This window comes from Barbatula barbatula (genome assembly GCF_947034865.1).
Source record: "Barbatula barbatula genome assembly, chromosome: 15".
Lineage (NCBI taxonomy): Eukaryota > Metazoa > Chordata > Actinopteri > Cypriniformes > Nemacheilidae > Barbatula > Barbatula barbatula.
The window spans coordinates 12,663,796-12,678,208 of NC_136778.1; the positions used below are offsets into that span (position 1 = coordinate 12,663,796).

The 14,413-nt window shown below is 37.6% G+C and overlaps 1 protein-coding gene across 1 annotated transcript in view; it reads left to right on the plus strand.

The window, feature by feature from the left end:
- The window catches only part of kcnh5a (potassium voltage-gated channel, subfamily H (eag-related), member 5a), a gene marked incomplete at both ends in the record, with an annotated part of 75,238 nt that continues 60,825 nt past the window's right edge, over positions 1 to 14,413 (plus strand). Inside the window, 4 exons of the mRNA XM_079475511.1 lie at positions 1 to 73; positions 7,679 to 7,802; positions 11,263 to 11,369; positions 12,644 to 12,772. Coding sequence (XP_079331637.1) covers positions 1 to 73; positions 7,679 to 7,802; positions 11,263 to 11,369; positions 12,644 to 12,772 — 433 coding nt within the window. The remainder of the gene's footprint in view (positions 74 to 7,678; positions 7,803 to 11,262; positions 11,370 to 12,643; positions 12,773 to 14,413) is intronic.

Here is a 14,413-nt window from a genome sequence, read left to right on the forward strand (position 1 = left end):
ATGCACGGAGGAAAAAGAGGACTTGTGGCACCGCAAAACACTTTTTTGGAAAATATTGTTCGTCGCTCAAGTGGTAAGATGATTTCTTCAAATTGCAGTACACTACAAAAGCAAAGGGAGAAAGTATGTAATAAATATCGGTTTGATACTGTTCTGAATTTTCACTGAAGATGTTACAATTTTCTTTAGCTTTTTACGCTCTTTGATCTGGGTAGAAATACCAATGAGTTGGTTTTGAACTTTCATAGTTTAGGATCAGAAGGAACTAATATATTTAAAAGTGAAGCATGTTTTTGCTTTGCGCGCGAGTTTGTTTTTGTAGAATATAATTTTTAACTCAAAGATTTAATATTTACCGTCGGCTTGTGACTGTGTAAAGTCAGTTCTTCATACCCTTTGTATTTAGGCCTATTAGAGAATGTTATTACATTGACTGTTTTAATGTTCATTGCCATTCGAGTTTGGAATCTCAGTGTCGTGCATTTAAAGAAAATCTGCTCGATTCTGTTTATAAGTGCCTTCTACTTTCACTCGTGATGATGCGCTCATATGGGAAATATTTAATTGCGTCAAACGGAGTCTTGTCAAAAGTGCGTAACAAGGATTGTTACACAATATTAAACCACCATTTTTATTGGATCATTTTCAGTTGTGTTTAACGTTCATCTTGACATTTAAACTAGTGAGTATTATTATTACGCAATCATTTACAGCATTTTTAATTATTATGTTTTTTTATGATTATTGTGGATACTTTGGAAAACGAGCGCGTGCTGCCGGATAATGTCTCAATGAAACAGTCAGAGAGCGTCACTCACATGTTAATGTTTAATAATGATCATACAATATGTTTGAATATAGCAGTTGATGCTGTTTTTATAAACTCCTTTGTGGTGGATTTTTTTTAATGATTTTGTGTCACTTTAAACATAAATTCCGTGTGAATGTGCGCGTCTTTGATACGCGTTTGTAAAAATAGACCTCACCAGCAGAGGTCACACACGATTACACTGAAACAAAACCTATTTATATTTGTTTTCTTTCGGACTTTGTATCTCTCACACTTCAAGCATTTGGAATGACTTTGTATGCAGTGCCACTAGAAAGTTCTGTTATGATGTACATAACAAAACTTTGTATCATGTACAACATGTACTTTCCCTTTTACTGTACTGCGGCTCATAAAACGACACCATGGCATTTGCCAGCTCTCTCACATCTCAAGGCTTCTGCAGTCTCTTCCAAATCTAAAGCAAATTCGAGGGAAACGGATGTTTACCCTACAGGGTTATCAACTCTCACAAAATTAGTTAGAAATCTTATAAAGAGTCTCTGTATTGACAAGAGATTTTTGTTGCGAGCTCCCCTGAGTCACTGCGGGATCATTTAACATTTAATGTTTAATTGATGCAGTAAGTGCAAATGAAGTTGTACAAGACCTCATGTTATATTTAGACCTATCCACCCCATTAAATCCCATTAGTATTAAAATATGTCTGATTGATTTGTGTATTTCAATATACAGACATTAATTTATTTTCTAGTAATTTACGTTCTACATATAACCTGTTGCAATGACGAATGTACTTTTCATTATTTGAGGTGAGGTTTTAAAGAGACGTACAGTGAGGTTACAATGAACGAACTATACTTGACATTTTCTGCCTGCATAAATAAACAGTCGTCAGGTCAAGGTGACATATATTTAAAAATCTTTGTTTATTCTATTTTGTTTAAGCTCAATGGCAAATGGATGATGTGGACAGTGAAGACTTTGAGAATGAGTGATGATCTTGCAGAAAGAAAGACAAGCTCTGTGTAGTAAGATTTCCATGCAGATTTCATGTAACTGGTGGGGTGGTGTTTAATTCCTAAATTTTGCATGTGAAAATCGGTAGATAAAAGAACAGACATGGGTCATGGAAAGATGTAATGATTTGATAAAGTTTGACTTTCAGAGTCAGCTCCTTTAAGTGGAAGCCCGATAAAACTCTCCTAGGTGTTAAGTTGTGCTTCTGTGATATCAAAGCTCTGCTGTTGTGAATTATGTGCAGCAAAATGATCTTATCTTTATGCATAATAAGCATTTTGTAGTACTGTCAAGAGTTAAAACATTGTTTCTAAACTTACTTTTGCCTCTGGCAAAAATCAAATCGTCACAAACAACATGTCCCCTAAAAAATAATAAAGTTTTTCATAGGCACAGCTGTCAGAATGATTAAGGTGTTTGTAAGGCTTTTTGTGTATGTGTCCCCCTTTTACATCTCAAACCTCTGCATGTAGTTCTTCCCCATTATTTCTTTGTTTGGCGAGAGAGGAGTTTGTTTGAGTGGCTGAATAAGGTCATCTTTTACATTGCTTTTATATGTAATTTTTGGAACAAAAGAAAGCAATGCGTAATTTCCTCCAGTTTTCTTATGTAAGTGCAGAATCAAGTGTGGTGATTTTTAATGTTTTAGAAAAGCTTCTTGTTGTCAGGTTGCCTTTTGGCAAATCAATGACAGCAAGGATGCTCATTGGCTGGGGAAATGAAACACTTTAAAGTCTTATTTTCCATTGAGGAGTGAGGACAGCTATCCCACCTCCACAGTTAATACGGTTGTCAATTCAAAGTTTGTTTAAAGATTTTGTGTATATATTTTTCCTTTTTTTGTTTCCTCAGTCTTGTGTTCCTTTGTTCTCTCTTTCTCTCTCTCTCACACACACACACACATTTCTTTCTTCCTACCTACTCATAACTGTACATTTGCGTGTGGGGCTTATGCAATCTACAGCGGCTCATCCAAGCATGGTTGCCCCTGGCCAACCTGAGCATGCTCTTTTGTAACGTTTGTCACAGCGCGAGGTGTACAGGCACACTACGTGGTCTCAAAGACAGAAAGAAACACAGACGAGAGGGGGCAGGGAATAAACCAAACTAAAATTGTGATACAGACAAACAAATCAAGGCATAGAAGAAGAATTTATGCTTTTGGAACAAACCGCAAAAAGTAGCAGAGGTGAACAAATTGGTTAAGAGGGATGTGTGCTAAGATGAAGCATTTGAAAATAACACAGAATAAAAAAACACAGGAAAACAAGTCATGAGTGTATGACAATAACAGAGAACTGTGAGGAGAAATGAATGGATGTTAGAAGCCAAAGATATTTAAAATGAAAGTGCTATCGCAAACTAACCAGTGTTCAGGACAGAGAGCAATCTTTGTGTTGTTCGTTTTGTTGAAACCAATATCCAAACTTCAGTACATGTTTAGGTTCCATACTGGCCATCAGAAAATTGTTTTACAATGGTGTAGTCTGTATAAATGCAAGATTTATCTTTGTTTCCTTCAGCTTTCCTAGTAGTTATCTATTCACACTTCTACAAGGCAGTGCAAGAGAACACATACAGTACAATGCGACAGAGATAGAAAATGCACTATGCAGTTATAGTGACGGGTCCAAAAATAGAAGAAGTTTGCCTGTTCAGTGTCATTACTTCTCACTGCCGTAACTGCCAGGAGTTACATGCAGATGAGCTTAGAGGAGAAGATGGCTTTGTTCCACCTAATGGCAGCAGGCAGGAAGGGTCCCGCGTTGAGAGCATGTGCTCATTGAATTGTTCATTACGCGCCATCATCTTCATTTCTGCAACCTAGAAGACTGGTAACATATCTGACAGTTCTCATTGAAAGACATGAGCCATCTCCTAGAGTACAGACTCTGGTGTGGTATGGCATTGCGGCGTGTTGTCAGTCCTGCTGTTCGGTGGTCTGTCAGGCAGTTGTGGGATGCTATCATCTTCTATTTCCCATCATGGATGATAGCTGCTTACATGGGTTGTCTTGCACAATGGAGATCTACCACCAAATCCACTGTCTTTGCTTCCATTTTTTTTCTGACTCTACCCTGCCTCATGTGTTCTACGGATAGAGAACATTACATAAAGAAATGCTGAGTTATTTTTAAGCTAAAGTTGGGTCAGAAAGAGATCAACCCAACCCAATTCGGTTGTAAATTAACCTATGCTGGGTTGTATTTACCCATTGTTGTGCCAAATATTTACCATTCGCTTGCTAAATTTAGTGAAATGCTGGATTTCTCCCTTTTTGACCCCACCGATGGGTTGAAATGAACCAAGCAATTTTTTTAAGTGATGCTGAAAAATTATTTTAAGGTGGAAATTGAACTAAGACATAGTTCACCAAAATTGAACATTCTGTCATCATTTCCTCACCTTTACGTTATTTTAAACTAGCATGGTTTGCGGACCATGGAAGGAGATGTATCGGGGTTCTATAGAATGTACAGATTACTCTTTTCTAACATAAAAATACTGGAACTGTCATAAATACCAACAAAAGACCACATAGCTCCAATCATACACAGAACATTTAAATCCGTTTAAATAAAGAAAGAAGACCTGTTTCACTTCCATCTATGACAGTTGTGTATGCTCAAAAAGTAACACCTCTTGGCAAGGTATTAAATGATCCAGGAGACTTTAAAGTTGTCCAGGGGTTATTTCTCAGAGTTTGTTTCTAAGCCAGCAGCTATAAAGATGCGTTTACAACATTTAATCAGCACAAAAGGCACATTTACAAACTGCGGCAAAGCCTGTCAATGTGAACAAATGTGTTTTATTAAAGCTGACATACCAGCCCTCAGGAAATGTCAAACTTTTCCCGACCTTGTCTGATCCTTCTCAGTCTGAATTCACGAAGCGTGCGCTTGAAATTGAATCGACAACTGTCTTCAAAGTCTCTTGCTTAAGGCAGGACCTTCGGCCGGAGATTGGCGGTGGTTATTTCCTAATGCACACGCCCTGAACATCTCTCTTCTTGGTGGAAGCAACTGAGTCAAATGCTGACACACAAAAAGTGTCAGACTGTAATTGAATAGAGAATTATTGCGAGATAAAGAAAGACAGCAAGAGGCTGTGTAGACGAAGAAAAGGTCACAAATGGTCTGACAGAGGAGGGTGTTGAGCCCAGGGTTTAATAATCAGAGCCATTTATAATCTACTTCCCTCTTTTGTCAAATCTAAATGTTTTGAATCTGAATCATGGCCTTTGGTAGGTCTTGTTGGAATACGCAGAACACCGATGTTACGTTTTTTCTGTGTTAGTCGAAAGGAAAGGCATCTTTGAGTAACTTTGAATCTACATAAAAACACGTTAGAGCAATATTTCCAAATGTTGTTCCCAACCAGCCTAACAAATGTGACTGTAATACAGTTTTTCATATTGAAGAATGCTGGTGATTTGTTAGGGTGTGCAAGTATGCATTGCTGCATGAATAAATTATGTGCTTTTGTTTTTAGTGTTTTTTCTTTAATGTTTCTGGCTGCTGATGTTGTCTTGTGGTGAAACTTGATAATTTTACCAAATAAATGTTTGTCGATGCCTCTACATGTTTCACATAATTCATTTAGCCTTTCCTTCTTTCGAGTATATGGAGAAATTAATAGTTACAAATGAAAACTCATTGTGTTGCTAATTGATCATTTGTTGAACAAGACATCTGTAGTAGAGTCGACAAGAATTAATTGGCTGAACAAGACATTTTGCATTTAGCGAGTGATTAAATCGGCTCTTCAAAGAAGGTTTGCAGTGGACTAAAAAGTCTCAATTCATCACATTGCCTTGATTTTTCCTTAAAAATACATTTCTACAATGAATTTTATTAACAAATGAATCCATGTCTATGTCTTGTGTATTTTCCAGTTAAAAAGCTGCTCTTATATCAAGCAACGTAGCAGCTGTTTGTTGACCTCCCAAATGAGCTTGCCATGTTCAGTGCTAAGTCTTTCAACGTCGTCAATACGCTTTAATTCACTATTTACACGCTAAGCTTTCGGCAGGCTCCCATCACAAACATAAAGTGCTGACTGATCCCCGTAGGCTTCACGTGGAAGTGCGATCAATGTGCATGTTACAACCACTTGAGTTATTTAAAGCCGTGTGAATTGACGTTGGCTGCCATTGAAAACAACAAAGCTAATATGTGAAAGGCGCAGGTAAGTGCAAGCTTTCGTCTGCCTTGAGCTAGATTATAAACAGCAGGCTTCCTAGAGTCTAAATATTCCTTAGTTTTTACTGTACTGAACATACCACAGGACAAAAACGGCACGTCCTTTTATACTGTAGCTGGTGTAATGAATGCTCTTGCTGCCCTAAGGCGTCTTGTATTGCTTTATCCTAGTGGGGTTTGCTTTTCTCACTGAAACTACCGGTGTACTGTCTTGACTTCAACCACTAGCATTGTAATTGGTTGTTATCCTCACCGTATCGCATCAAGACCCCGGTAGACTTCAGTCGCTTTGCCTGCTGACCTCTTATTTTTTTATTAGTTATTAATGCTTGACTTCTTGGCAATGACTTTATTAGTCTGAGTGTGGTGTCGTCGGGGTGTATCTTGCAATGTATCTTCAGTGACAGAACGTTATATGATTATCGTAGCACAGATCCCCGATCCGCCAACAGGATATGGGTCGCTCGCATCCCCGGGGAGAACTTGCATGTGTGGAGGCCAATGTAATGAGTCTCCACTCGTCTTCCTCAAAGAGAACAGTACTTCACTTTATTCTTACACATCGTCTTTCAGCTGCTCTTTCTGATGAGGAGGAAAGATTAGTCAGGATTTAACGGAGAAGAGAAGCAGCACCATTTCAAGGGTTGTGTCAATTGTCACTTGCGTCTCACTCTCTCATTTTTTGGTTTTCACACACATAAAACTAGAATAAACCTCAATAAAACTACAGAAAGAGCAAAGCCTCCAATGATGTGGGCTCGCAGCAACAAAGTTTAGGTCCTTAACTCCTGCCATTGGTAAAGCACAGTATTTCGATGCATTTATTTCATAACTGCATTTCAATTGACTTGACAAGTGAAATAACCAATCAAGGTACTTAGGGGCTAGTCCTAAAATAAATTGTTGTCCATACTAAGAAAGAACCTGCACGGACAATACATCAGTACCATTGTATTTTATCTCAAAATGCACACAAATGTGTTTTTGTACAACATGTTTGTAATTTAATCTGGGCCTAGTCCTTGTTTAAAATAATCCCTGTCCGGGAAAACGCCCCTTGGACTTTGAAAAAACTCACGGAAAGAGGGTTTTCGTTTCTTTTCAAAGACATGTCTGTCAGTGAAAGAACTTGTCTGAATACAGAATTGTGCAATTTTGGATGTATTATATAATTATACTTTTAATAGTAACAGTTAACATGAAAGGTTCTAATACATTTAAACCATATACGTACGTAGATTAAGCCTAAATTAAGTTATCACTCAGTATGGGTTGACCATTTGTCACAATGAATTTGTTTCAATCTACAGTACTGTAACTTTCCATAACTAAAGAAGGACATTTGTCTGCTGTAATGTTGTTACGTCCAACTATTTCTTTCTTCGCAATTAAAAAATATGTCTCAGAGTGAGATGACTCTAAAAGAATGAGTTTGTTGTGTGAAGTTTAAATTCAGCTTTTTTCTGTAAAGTTAGACAATTTCCTGTGTGTAACTTAAAAGAAGAGGCCTCAATGGTTCTGTTCGAAATATGTTATTTTGTGTTCTGAACAAGAAAGAAAGTCATACAGGTTTGGAATGATGTGAGGTTGAGGAAATTATGAATGAACATAACAACTATATTAAACAAGCACATCATCATATTTTCTCTCTAATGTTTGTTTTCAGAGACAAGTTTCTTGTTGGGCAATGCACAAATCGTGGAGTGGCCTATAGTTTACAGCAATGACGGATTCTGTAAGCTGTCTGGTTATCACAGGGCTGAGGTCATGCAGAAGAGCAGCACATGCAGGTGAGTGACTCTCTCACTTCAATAATTTGTACAGACAGACAATGTCTGTATCAATTTCAACACATATTTAATAATTTTCAAACTTCACCATAACTGAATTATGTGTCTTTATAGAATTAAATTATTGTATAAGCAAAAGAAAGCCCCAACAAAACATTTCAGTCAACATTTTTTCTGCTTGAGTTCATTATTGTTTTAAAGGGATATTTCACCTTCAGAGTATAATCTTTTATATTATTTTAAATATTATTTACACGCCTTCTTGTCATTTAAAAGAAGTATGACTATATTTCTTTTGCACAAAAGAAGATATTTCAAAAGATGTTGGTAACAGAAAACCGTTGGTCACCAATGTCTTGGATTGGTTGCATGTCCGTACGATTGAAGTCAATGGGGACCGACGGTTTGTGGTTACCAACATTTTTCACGATATCTCCTTGTGTGTTTTGCAGAAGAAAGAAAATCACACAGGTTTTACATGACAACAGGGTGAGTAAATGATGACAGAATTCCTTTAAATTCAGATGTTAAAGGGACAGTTCACCAAAAAATATCTGTCTGTTTGCTACCAAAACCTTTTGAAAAACCTTCAAAAGATTGAATACACCGTGTTGCATGGACCACACATATAAACTTTTGAAAAAGAGTCACTTTGCACTGCCTTATTTAACATCCGGAACATTCTTCTGAATCTCTCCTGTTGTGAAGAAGAAAGCATACCTTGTTTTAGAGCAACATGAAGGTGACAAAATGATGACAGAATTGGCATTTCGGGGTGAATTGCTCCTTTATTCCTAGAATCTGCTTAGTTTGCTACCCGGCGAGTGCGTTTCTCACTGGCCTCTCCCCAGAGTCTCCGCTGAGCTCCTCGTTACTGCTAAATACACCCAGCGAGGTGCCAATCATAGGAGTAGAAATAGAAATACCAACTACAGTGATTTGGCTCTACCTACATGCAGTGATATGAATCTGCCTACAGACTGAGATATGAAACCTGTGTGACTCAGGATTCAGGGGGAATTTCGGCATCTACGTCGGCTAAAGCAATAAGGGCTGAAGATTTGATACTGTACACCTCTGAGCCGCTTACAGCTCATGCACCATAATTACCTTTGTGTTTTTGGTTTCACTGAATCTGAACTGATAAACAAATAAAACATTTAAGAGCTGCGAGAGGTTTAGTGTGGTGCCAAAGGGACTGCAAAACAGCATAATCCTGACTGTAGTCATTTCCAAAAGCCAGGAATCACCTAAAGATGATTGTCCTCCTGTGTCCACTTGAGGATGTGATGGACATCAGATGCCAAATTAAAGGGTGAGTTAAAATGAGAATGGGAAATAGAGGTAAAGAGAAAGGGAAGGAAACAAAAAGCAAGGAGTGGGTGAATCAGACAGAAGGGGTGGGGGTGCAGAATAACTCCCTGTTCCCCCTGAACTGTTGCAAACTGTCCTCAGCTTAAAATACCCCTTGTGCAGAATTTCAACAAAATAGTTTCAACAGATCTGACAATTGCCCTGGGAATGAGAACATTTCAGACCTCCTCACTTAACTAAGACTACGCTTCACTTTCAAGTAGGATAACTAACTCTTCTCACAGCATGAGGTGTGAGGACATGAGGAAAGGGCTTTTGCAACATTCTGAAAATAATTTATAGGAGGATGCTTTTTAAATCTATTTAGTAAATAAATTAAATGTTTACATTACAACTCAAATCTACTGAACCCACACATGACATATAGAGAGAAGATTATGATATGATGGCCATGAACACGAATTTGTTCCTACAGTTTATTAAAACATTAGCACGGATTCCTAATTTACTAATGACTATTTTCCTAATTTTTGTTAATCATTACAAATATAAATTATAAATTATAATTTTATAAATTCGTTCATTTTACACTGTAGAAAAACGAGTAGAAAAATGGAAATTTGTTTTTTTCACGTAAGATTTTAACTTAAAAAAATACGTTGACACCGTGTCTACACCGGATGAGGCGCGACCCGTGTTTTGCGCTGGTTCCGGTGTAGACACGGTGTAACCAAAAGCCAAGCTAGAAATAACTTTAAACTAAACAATTTTCCATGTAAAATTAAGGTCTCCCCATTTTTATTGTAAATTTGCAGCCTTTTTCTGTAATTTTCTGTAATTCTGTAATTGCATTGTAGGGATCCAGTTTAAATTGCAGATGCCAACCTCTATAGAGCTGATGGCTCACAAAAGTCATACTACCCTTAAAGCAACACTTTGTAGTTTTTCAACCTTAAAATAATGTCTCTAAAATTATTTCAGTAGTAGAACAACTCTTAATCGGACGAATTCTACTGACGCTGCTACCTGAGCAGCCTCATAGCGTCTACAACCACACTCTGTAAGTGTCTTTGGGTGGTTACGAACAGCCCCGCCAATCCCCTGCCTTCGGAGGAGTGCGATATGGTTTCCAAACTACGTTTCTGCATTCGCCGGTTCCATCAGCTTAGTAAACAAATTCATGTGTATTGCGCTGCCCACAGGGAAGCTTATACAACGACGTTCTTTACAACACAGATAACAGACATTTGTGCTTATCTACCACATGGGGGAGCCCGTGAGCAAAGGTTCTAAAGTGCTGCTTTAAAATTTCCATTAAGTTTGTCATGCCTTTGTTCACTTGGATTTAATATCAGCATTTTTGCAGATGCATTTGTTCATTCACGCTTCTGACATTATGGCACAATGGGATCCTCTCAGCTCTTCTCTAAATTTTCCTTTTGGATAAAGATCAATCAGCCTCGGCATATAAGCTTTAACTGTCAACAGAGATGCCAACTTTCCCTTGAGCCACTTATAAAACCTACAGCGTTGCCAATGTATAATGACAATTTACTGTCTTTCAACTAGTTTTAGTAAAATTCGAGTAACAGTTCTGTAAACGTTGATTAAATTTGTTTTAATTTGTTTATTAAATTAGCTTTTTTGAGACACTCCACTTTTTAATGGTTGACATCAGCCATTTAAGTTTATTTCGCTTTACATATTTAAATGCACGTAATATTTAGTCTGTTCTAAAACTAAAGTGGTAATGACTTTATAATGATCAAAATTGAAATGCTCATTTGGTTTAGTAGCCTCTGCATCATGTTCCCTTGTTATTCCCTAAATAACATTAAGGGGCCAAGTCGGAACTATGGCTGTTTGACCAGCCTCCCCTCTCTGTTCATGTTAAATAGAGCGTCTGCAGTACCTGACAGCCCGTGTCATCAGCCACGCCCCCAGTGCACATGCTCACTGAATTAATTGACAACTGAAAGACATGATAGGGTTTATTGGGCAGACAGGTGTGTGTGCCCTCACCTAACTCTCTTTTTCTGCTCTCTCTGTTTGTCTCACTGTTTTCATTTCCTCTAACACCCCCTTTTCTCATTCTGCCATCGTTTTTTATACCTTTTACCCTTTTCTCTCCCCGTCCACCCTGCAGTTTTATGTACGGTGAGCTGACAGACAAGAAGACGATAGACAAAGTCAGACAGACCTTTGATAACTATGAATCCATTTGCGTTGAAGTGCTGCTCTATAAGAAAAACAGTGAGTATTTCCAGAAATTATTGTTTGCTTAGCGGTGAGTGAGAAAAGTGCTTCATGTTGGAAGCTGAATAAATGAAAATGATGGCTGAATAGAACGATACGTTTCTTCTATACCCACCTCAACTGAAGCAAAGTGAAAGGGGTCCTTGGGTTCATTGCAACGTGATGACCCCGTTCCAATGTTAAAATAAAAAAGATGTTTATTCTTAATAATTATCTAAATATTTTATGTAAATAATTGAATATGCTAACTAATTCGGCTACAAGGAAACATAGTCCCATGCCCACATTACTATAAAGGGATAGTTCACTTAGAAATGAAAATTCTTTCATTATTTACCATCTCATTTCATTTCAAACCCGTATGATTTTCTTTCTTCTCCAGAACACAAGAGAAGATATTCTTAAGAATGTTGGTGAACAACGGTGATGCATTCACTTGCATTGATGTTGTGTTCATACAATAGAAGAGAATGGGCACCGCTGTTGTTCATTTACCAACATTCTTCACGATATCTTCTTTTGTGCTCTGCAGAAGAAAGTCATGGAGGTTTGAAATGACAAAAGGGCGAGCAAATGATGTCAGAATCTTCATTTTTGGGTGAACTATCCCTTCAATATCGAATCTGCTGTTGCAGGTATATTTATAGTTTATTTATCAAATGTGTCATCAGAATTTAAAGCTGGACTTTTTTATAATTTGTATTTAATGACATTGAAATGTCTGTGAAAGTGGACTTTTTACATAGTTTGACACACCTATATTCACTCAGCATTCTTGCCGGTACATTTGTTCATTTACGCCCCAAGGTATATGACATTAGGGCACAATGACGTCCTCTCTGCTCTCAGATCTTTCTAATGCAGGTACTATAAAGATCAATGTCCCCATGTTGCCTCCAGTCCCCGGCAAGAAAAAGCATTCCTGTTAAACTTAGCTGTAATGACCCATTAGGCACAAGTGTATAGAGTAAATTCTCATACTGGTCAACTGAGGGTCCTGTTCTCAATTATCTTCCCGTCTCCTTCCTTTTCCTCAATTCCCATCTCATCTGTCGTTCTCCTGTAATCTCTATTCTGCACCATTAACCCACGGACATTAATTTCTCTTTTGTTCACCTGACACCTTACCTCTCCATCACATCCTCTTTCCCCCAATATTCTCATCCTTGTTTTTTATCTTCTTTAATAAATTTGTCTTTCCACATATCACTTTTCATACTCTGTCCTGCTTTCATTCCCTCCTTCTTGCTGCTTTTCTCTGGTGCTGTCAGGAACCCCTGTGTGGCTCTACATGCAGGTGGCCCCCATCAGGAACGAGAACGATAAGGTGGTCCTGTTCCTCTGCACGTTCAAGGATATCACTGTCTTCAAGCAGCCCATTGAAGATGAGACCACCAGAGGTAAGAACTTAACGCTGATTTTCCCAATTTTTTGTCTTTGCCAAACAGTACGGCTCAAGTATGTATTCGTAAACATAATTCCTTTTAAAGGTATAGTTCATCCCCCAAATATGGCAATCTATCATCAACTCACCCTCTTGTCATTTCCTGTATGACATTTTCTTCCTCTGCTGAATTTTGGTGCACAAAACAACGGCGGTACCAATTGATTTCTACTGTACGGATAATCTAACTGGCATGGTTCGGTTCGATATCTTCTTTTGTGTTCTACATAAGAAAGAAAGTCATACAGGTTTGATATGCCAAAAGGGTGAGTAAATGATTCATTTTTGGGTGAACTAGCTCTTTATCTTGATATTATATAGGATATAATTCTGAAATCTGAAAGAGTTTTATTGCCAAATATGTTAGCACATACAAGGAATTTGTTGTAGTAAAAGAAGCATCCAGTGCACGGAAACAACAACAGCAGTACACAAAGACCATAACACAACACAACACACAGATGATTATATATATATATAAGAATAGAATACAATACAATAAATAACAATAAACCATAAATCTATAGAGTATAATGGAATATACATATTTGATACAAAAATGGAATATAAAAGGTAGGGTATTTTCAGGTGGATATTATTATATTATATTATAATTATTATAAGTTAATAATTGCCTGTTGCAATGTAGAACAATGAACAATTCATTCAGCATTATCATTAATTTGTTAAAGTGATAAAGTGTTCATAGTTACAAAGACTCGTTTTGAAATTCAACAAATCAATACTGTGGCTGGAAAAACACACTCATAACTTCAAAACATTTTATGAGACACCTGGGCTTATTTGTTTTTGACAAACTTTCTAGAGAAAGTTTCATTCATAAATAAAACACAATTAAGTAATTTTTGTTTAACATGTTTAACAAAGCAAAATGAAAATCCGAGAACCCCCCGGAATCTGCTCACGTTCCCCCTGCGGTACCTATAACCTCTGGTTGAAAATCATTGCTTTGCATATTCTCGCGTAGCCAGACCTGGAAGTTTTCACCGCTTTCTTTGGCCAAGGCCCGCCCGAGAAGGCGATATGACTGACAGGTGAAGACACCAATCACATTTCATGTTGTGTCGCATCATGTGTAGAGGCGTTGAAATGTCCCGGCAGTAACAGACTGGTTAACATACACAAACGTGTCAAAAGCAACAACAATGATTAGGCCTATATGTTTATGCCATGAACCTTGCATACTTTGAATTAAGCCTTTAGTTGATAGTGATGAATTATTATTACAACCATTGTAAACACGACAGCTTAGATCAGATTGCTATGTGTTGTTTCCAGATGGACCGTTAAAGATCATTGCATTTTTAACCGAGCCTGTTTTAGTGGAGAGTGTGTTAGCACAGTAGCTCTCGTCAGTGTAATGAGACCGACAAGCTGTCACTTTATGTTCGGGATTGCTGTATAAGGCTTGTGCTAGAGTAAACTGTGGAGCATTCTTTGTGTATCTGTGGATTTATGATTGATGGCCATTGTCATATCCCAATTTTTTCCCTCCATTTACTCCCTCTTTTTCTTTCTCAATCAGCTTCCTTTTCTATCTATTTTTAACCAGAATTGTGGCACTTCTAAACTGAAG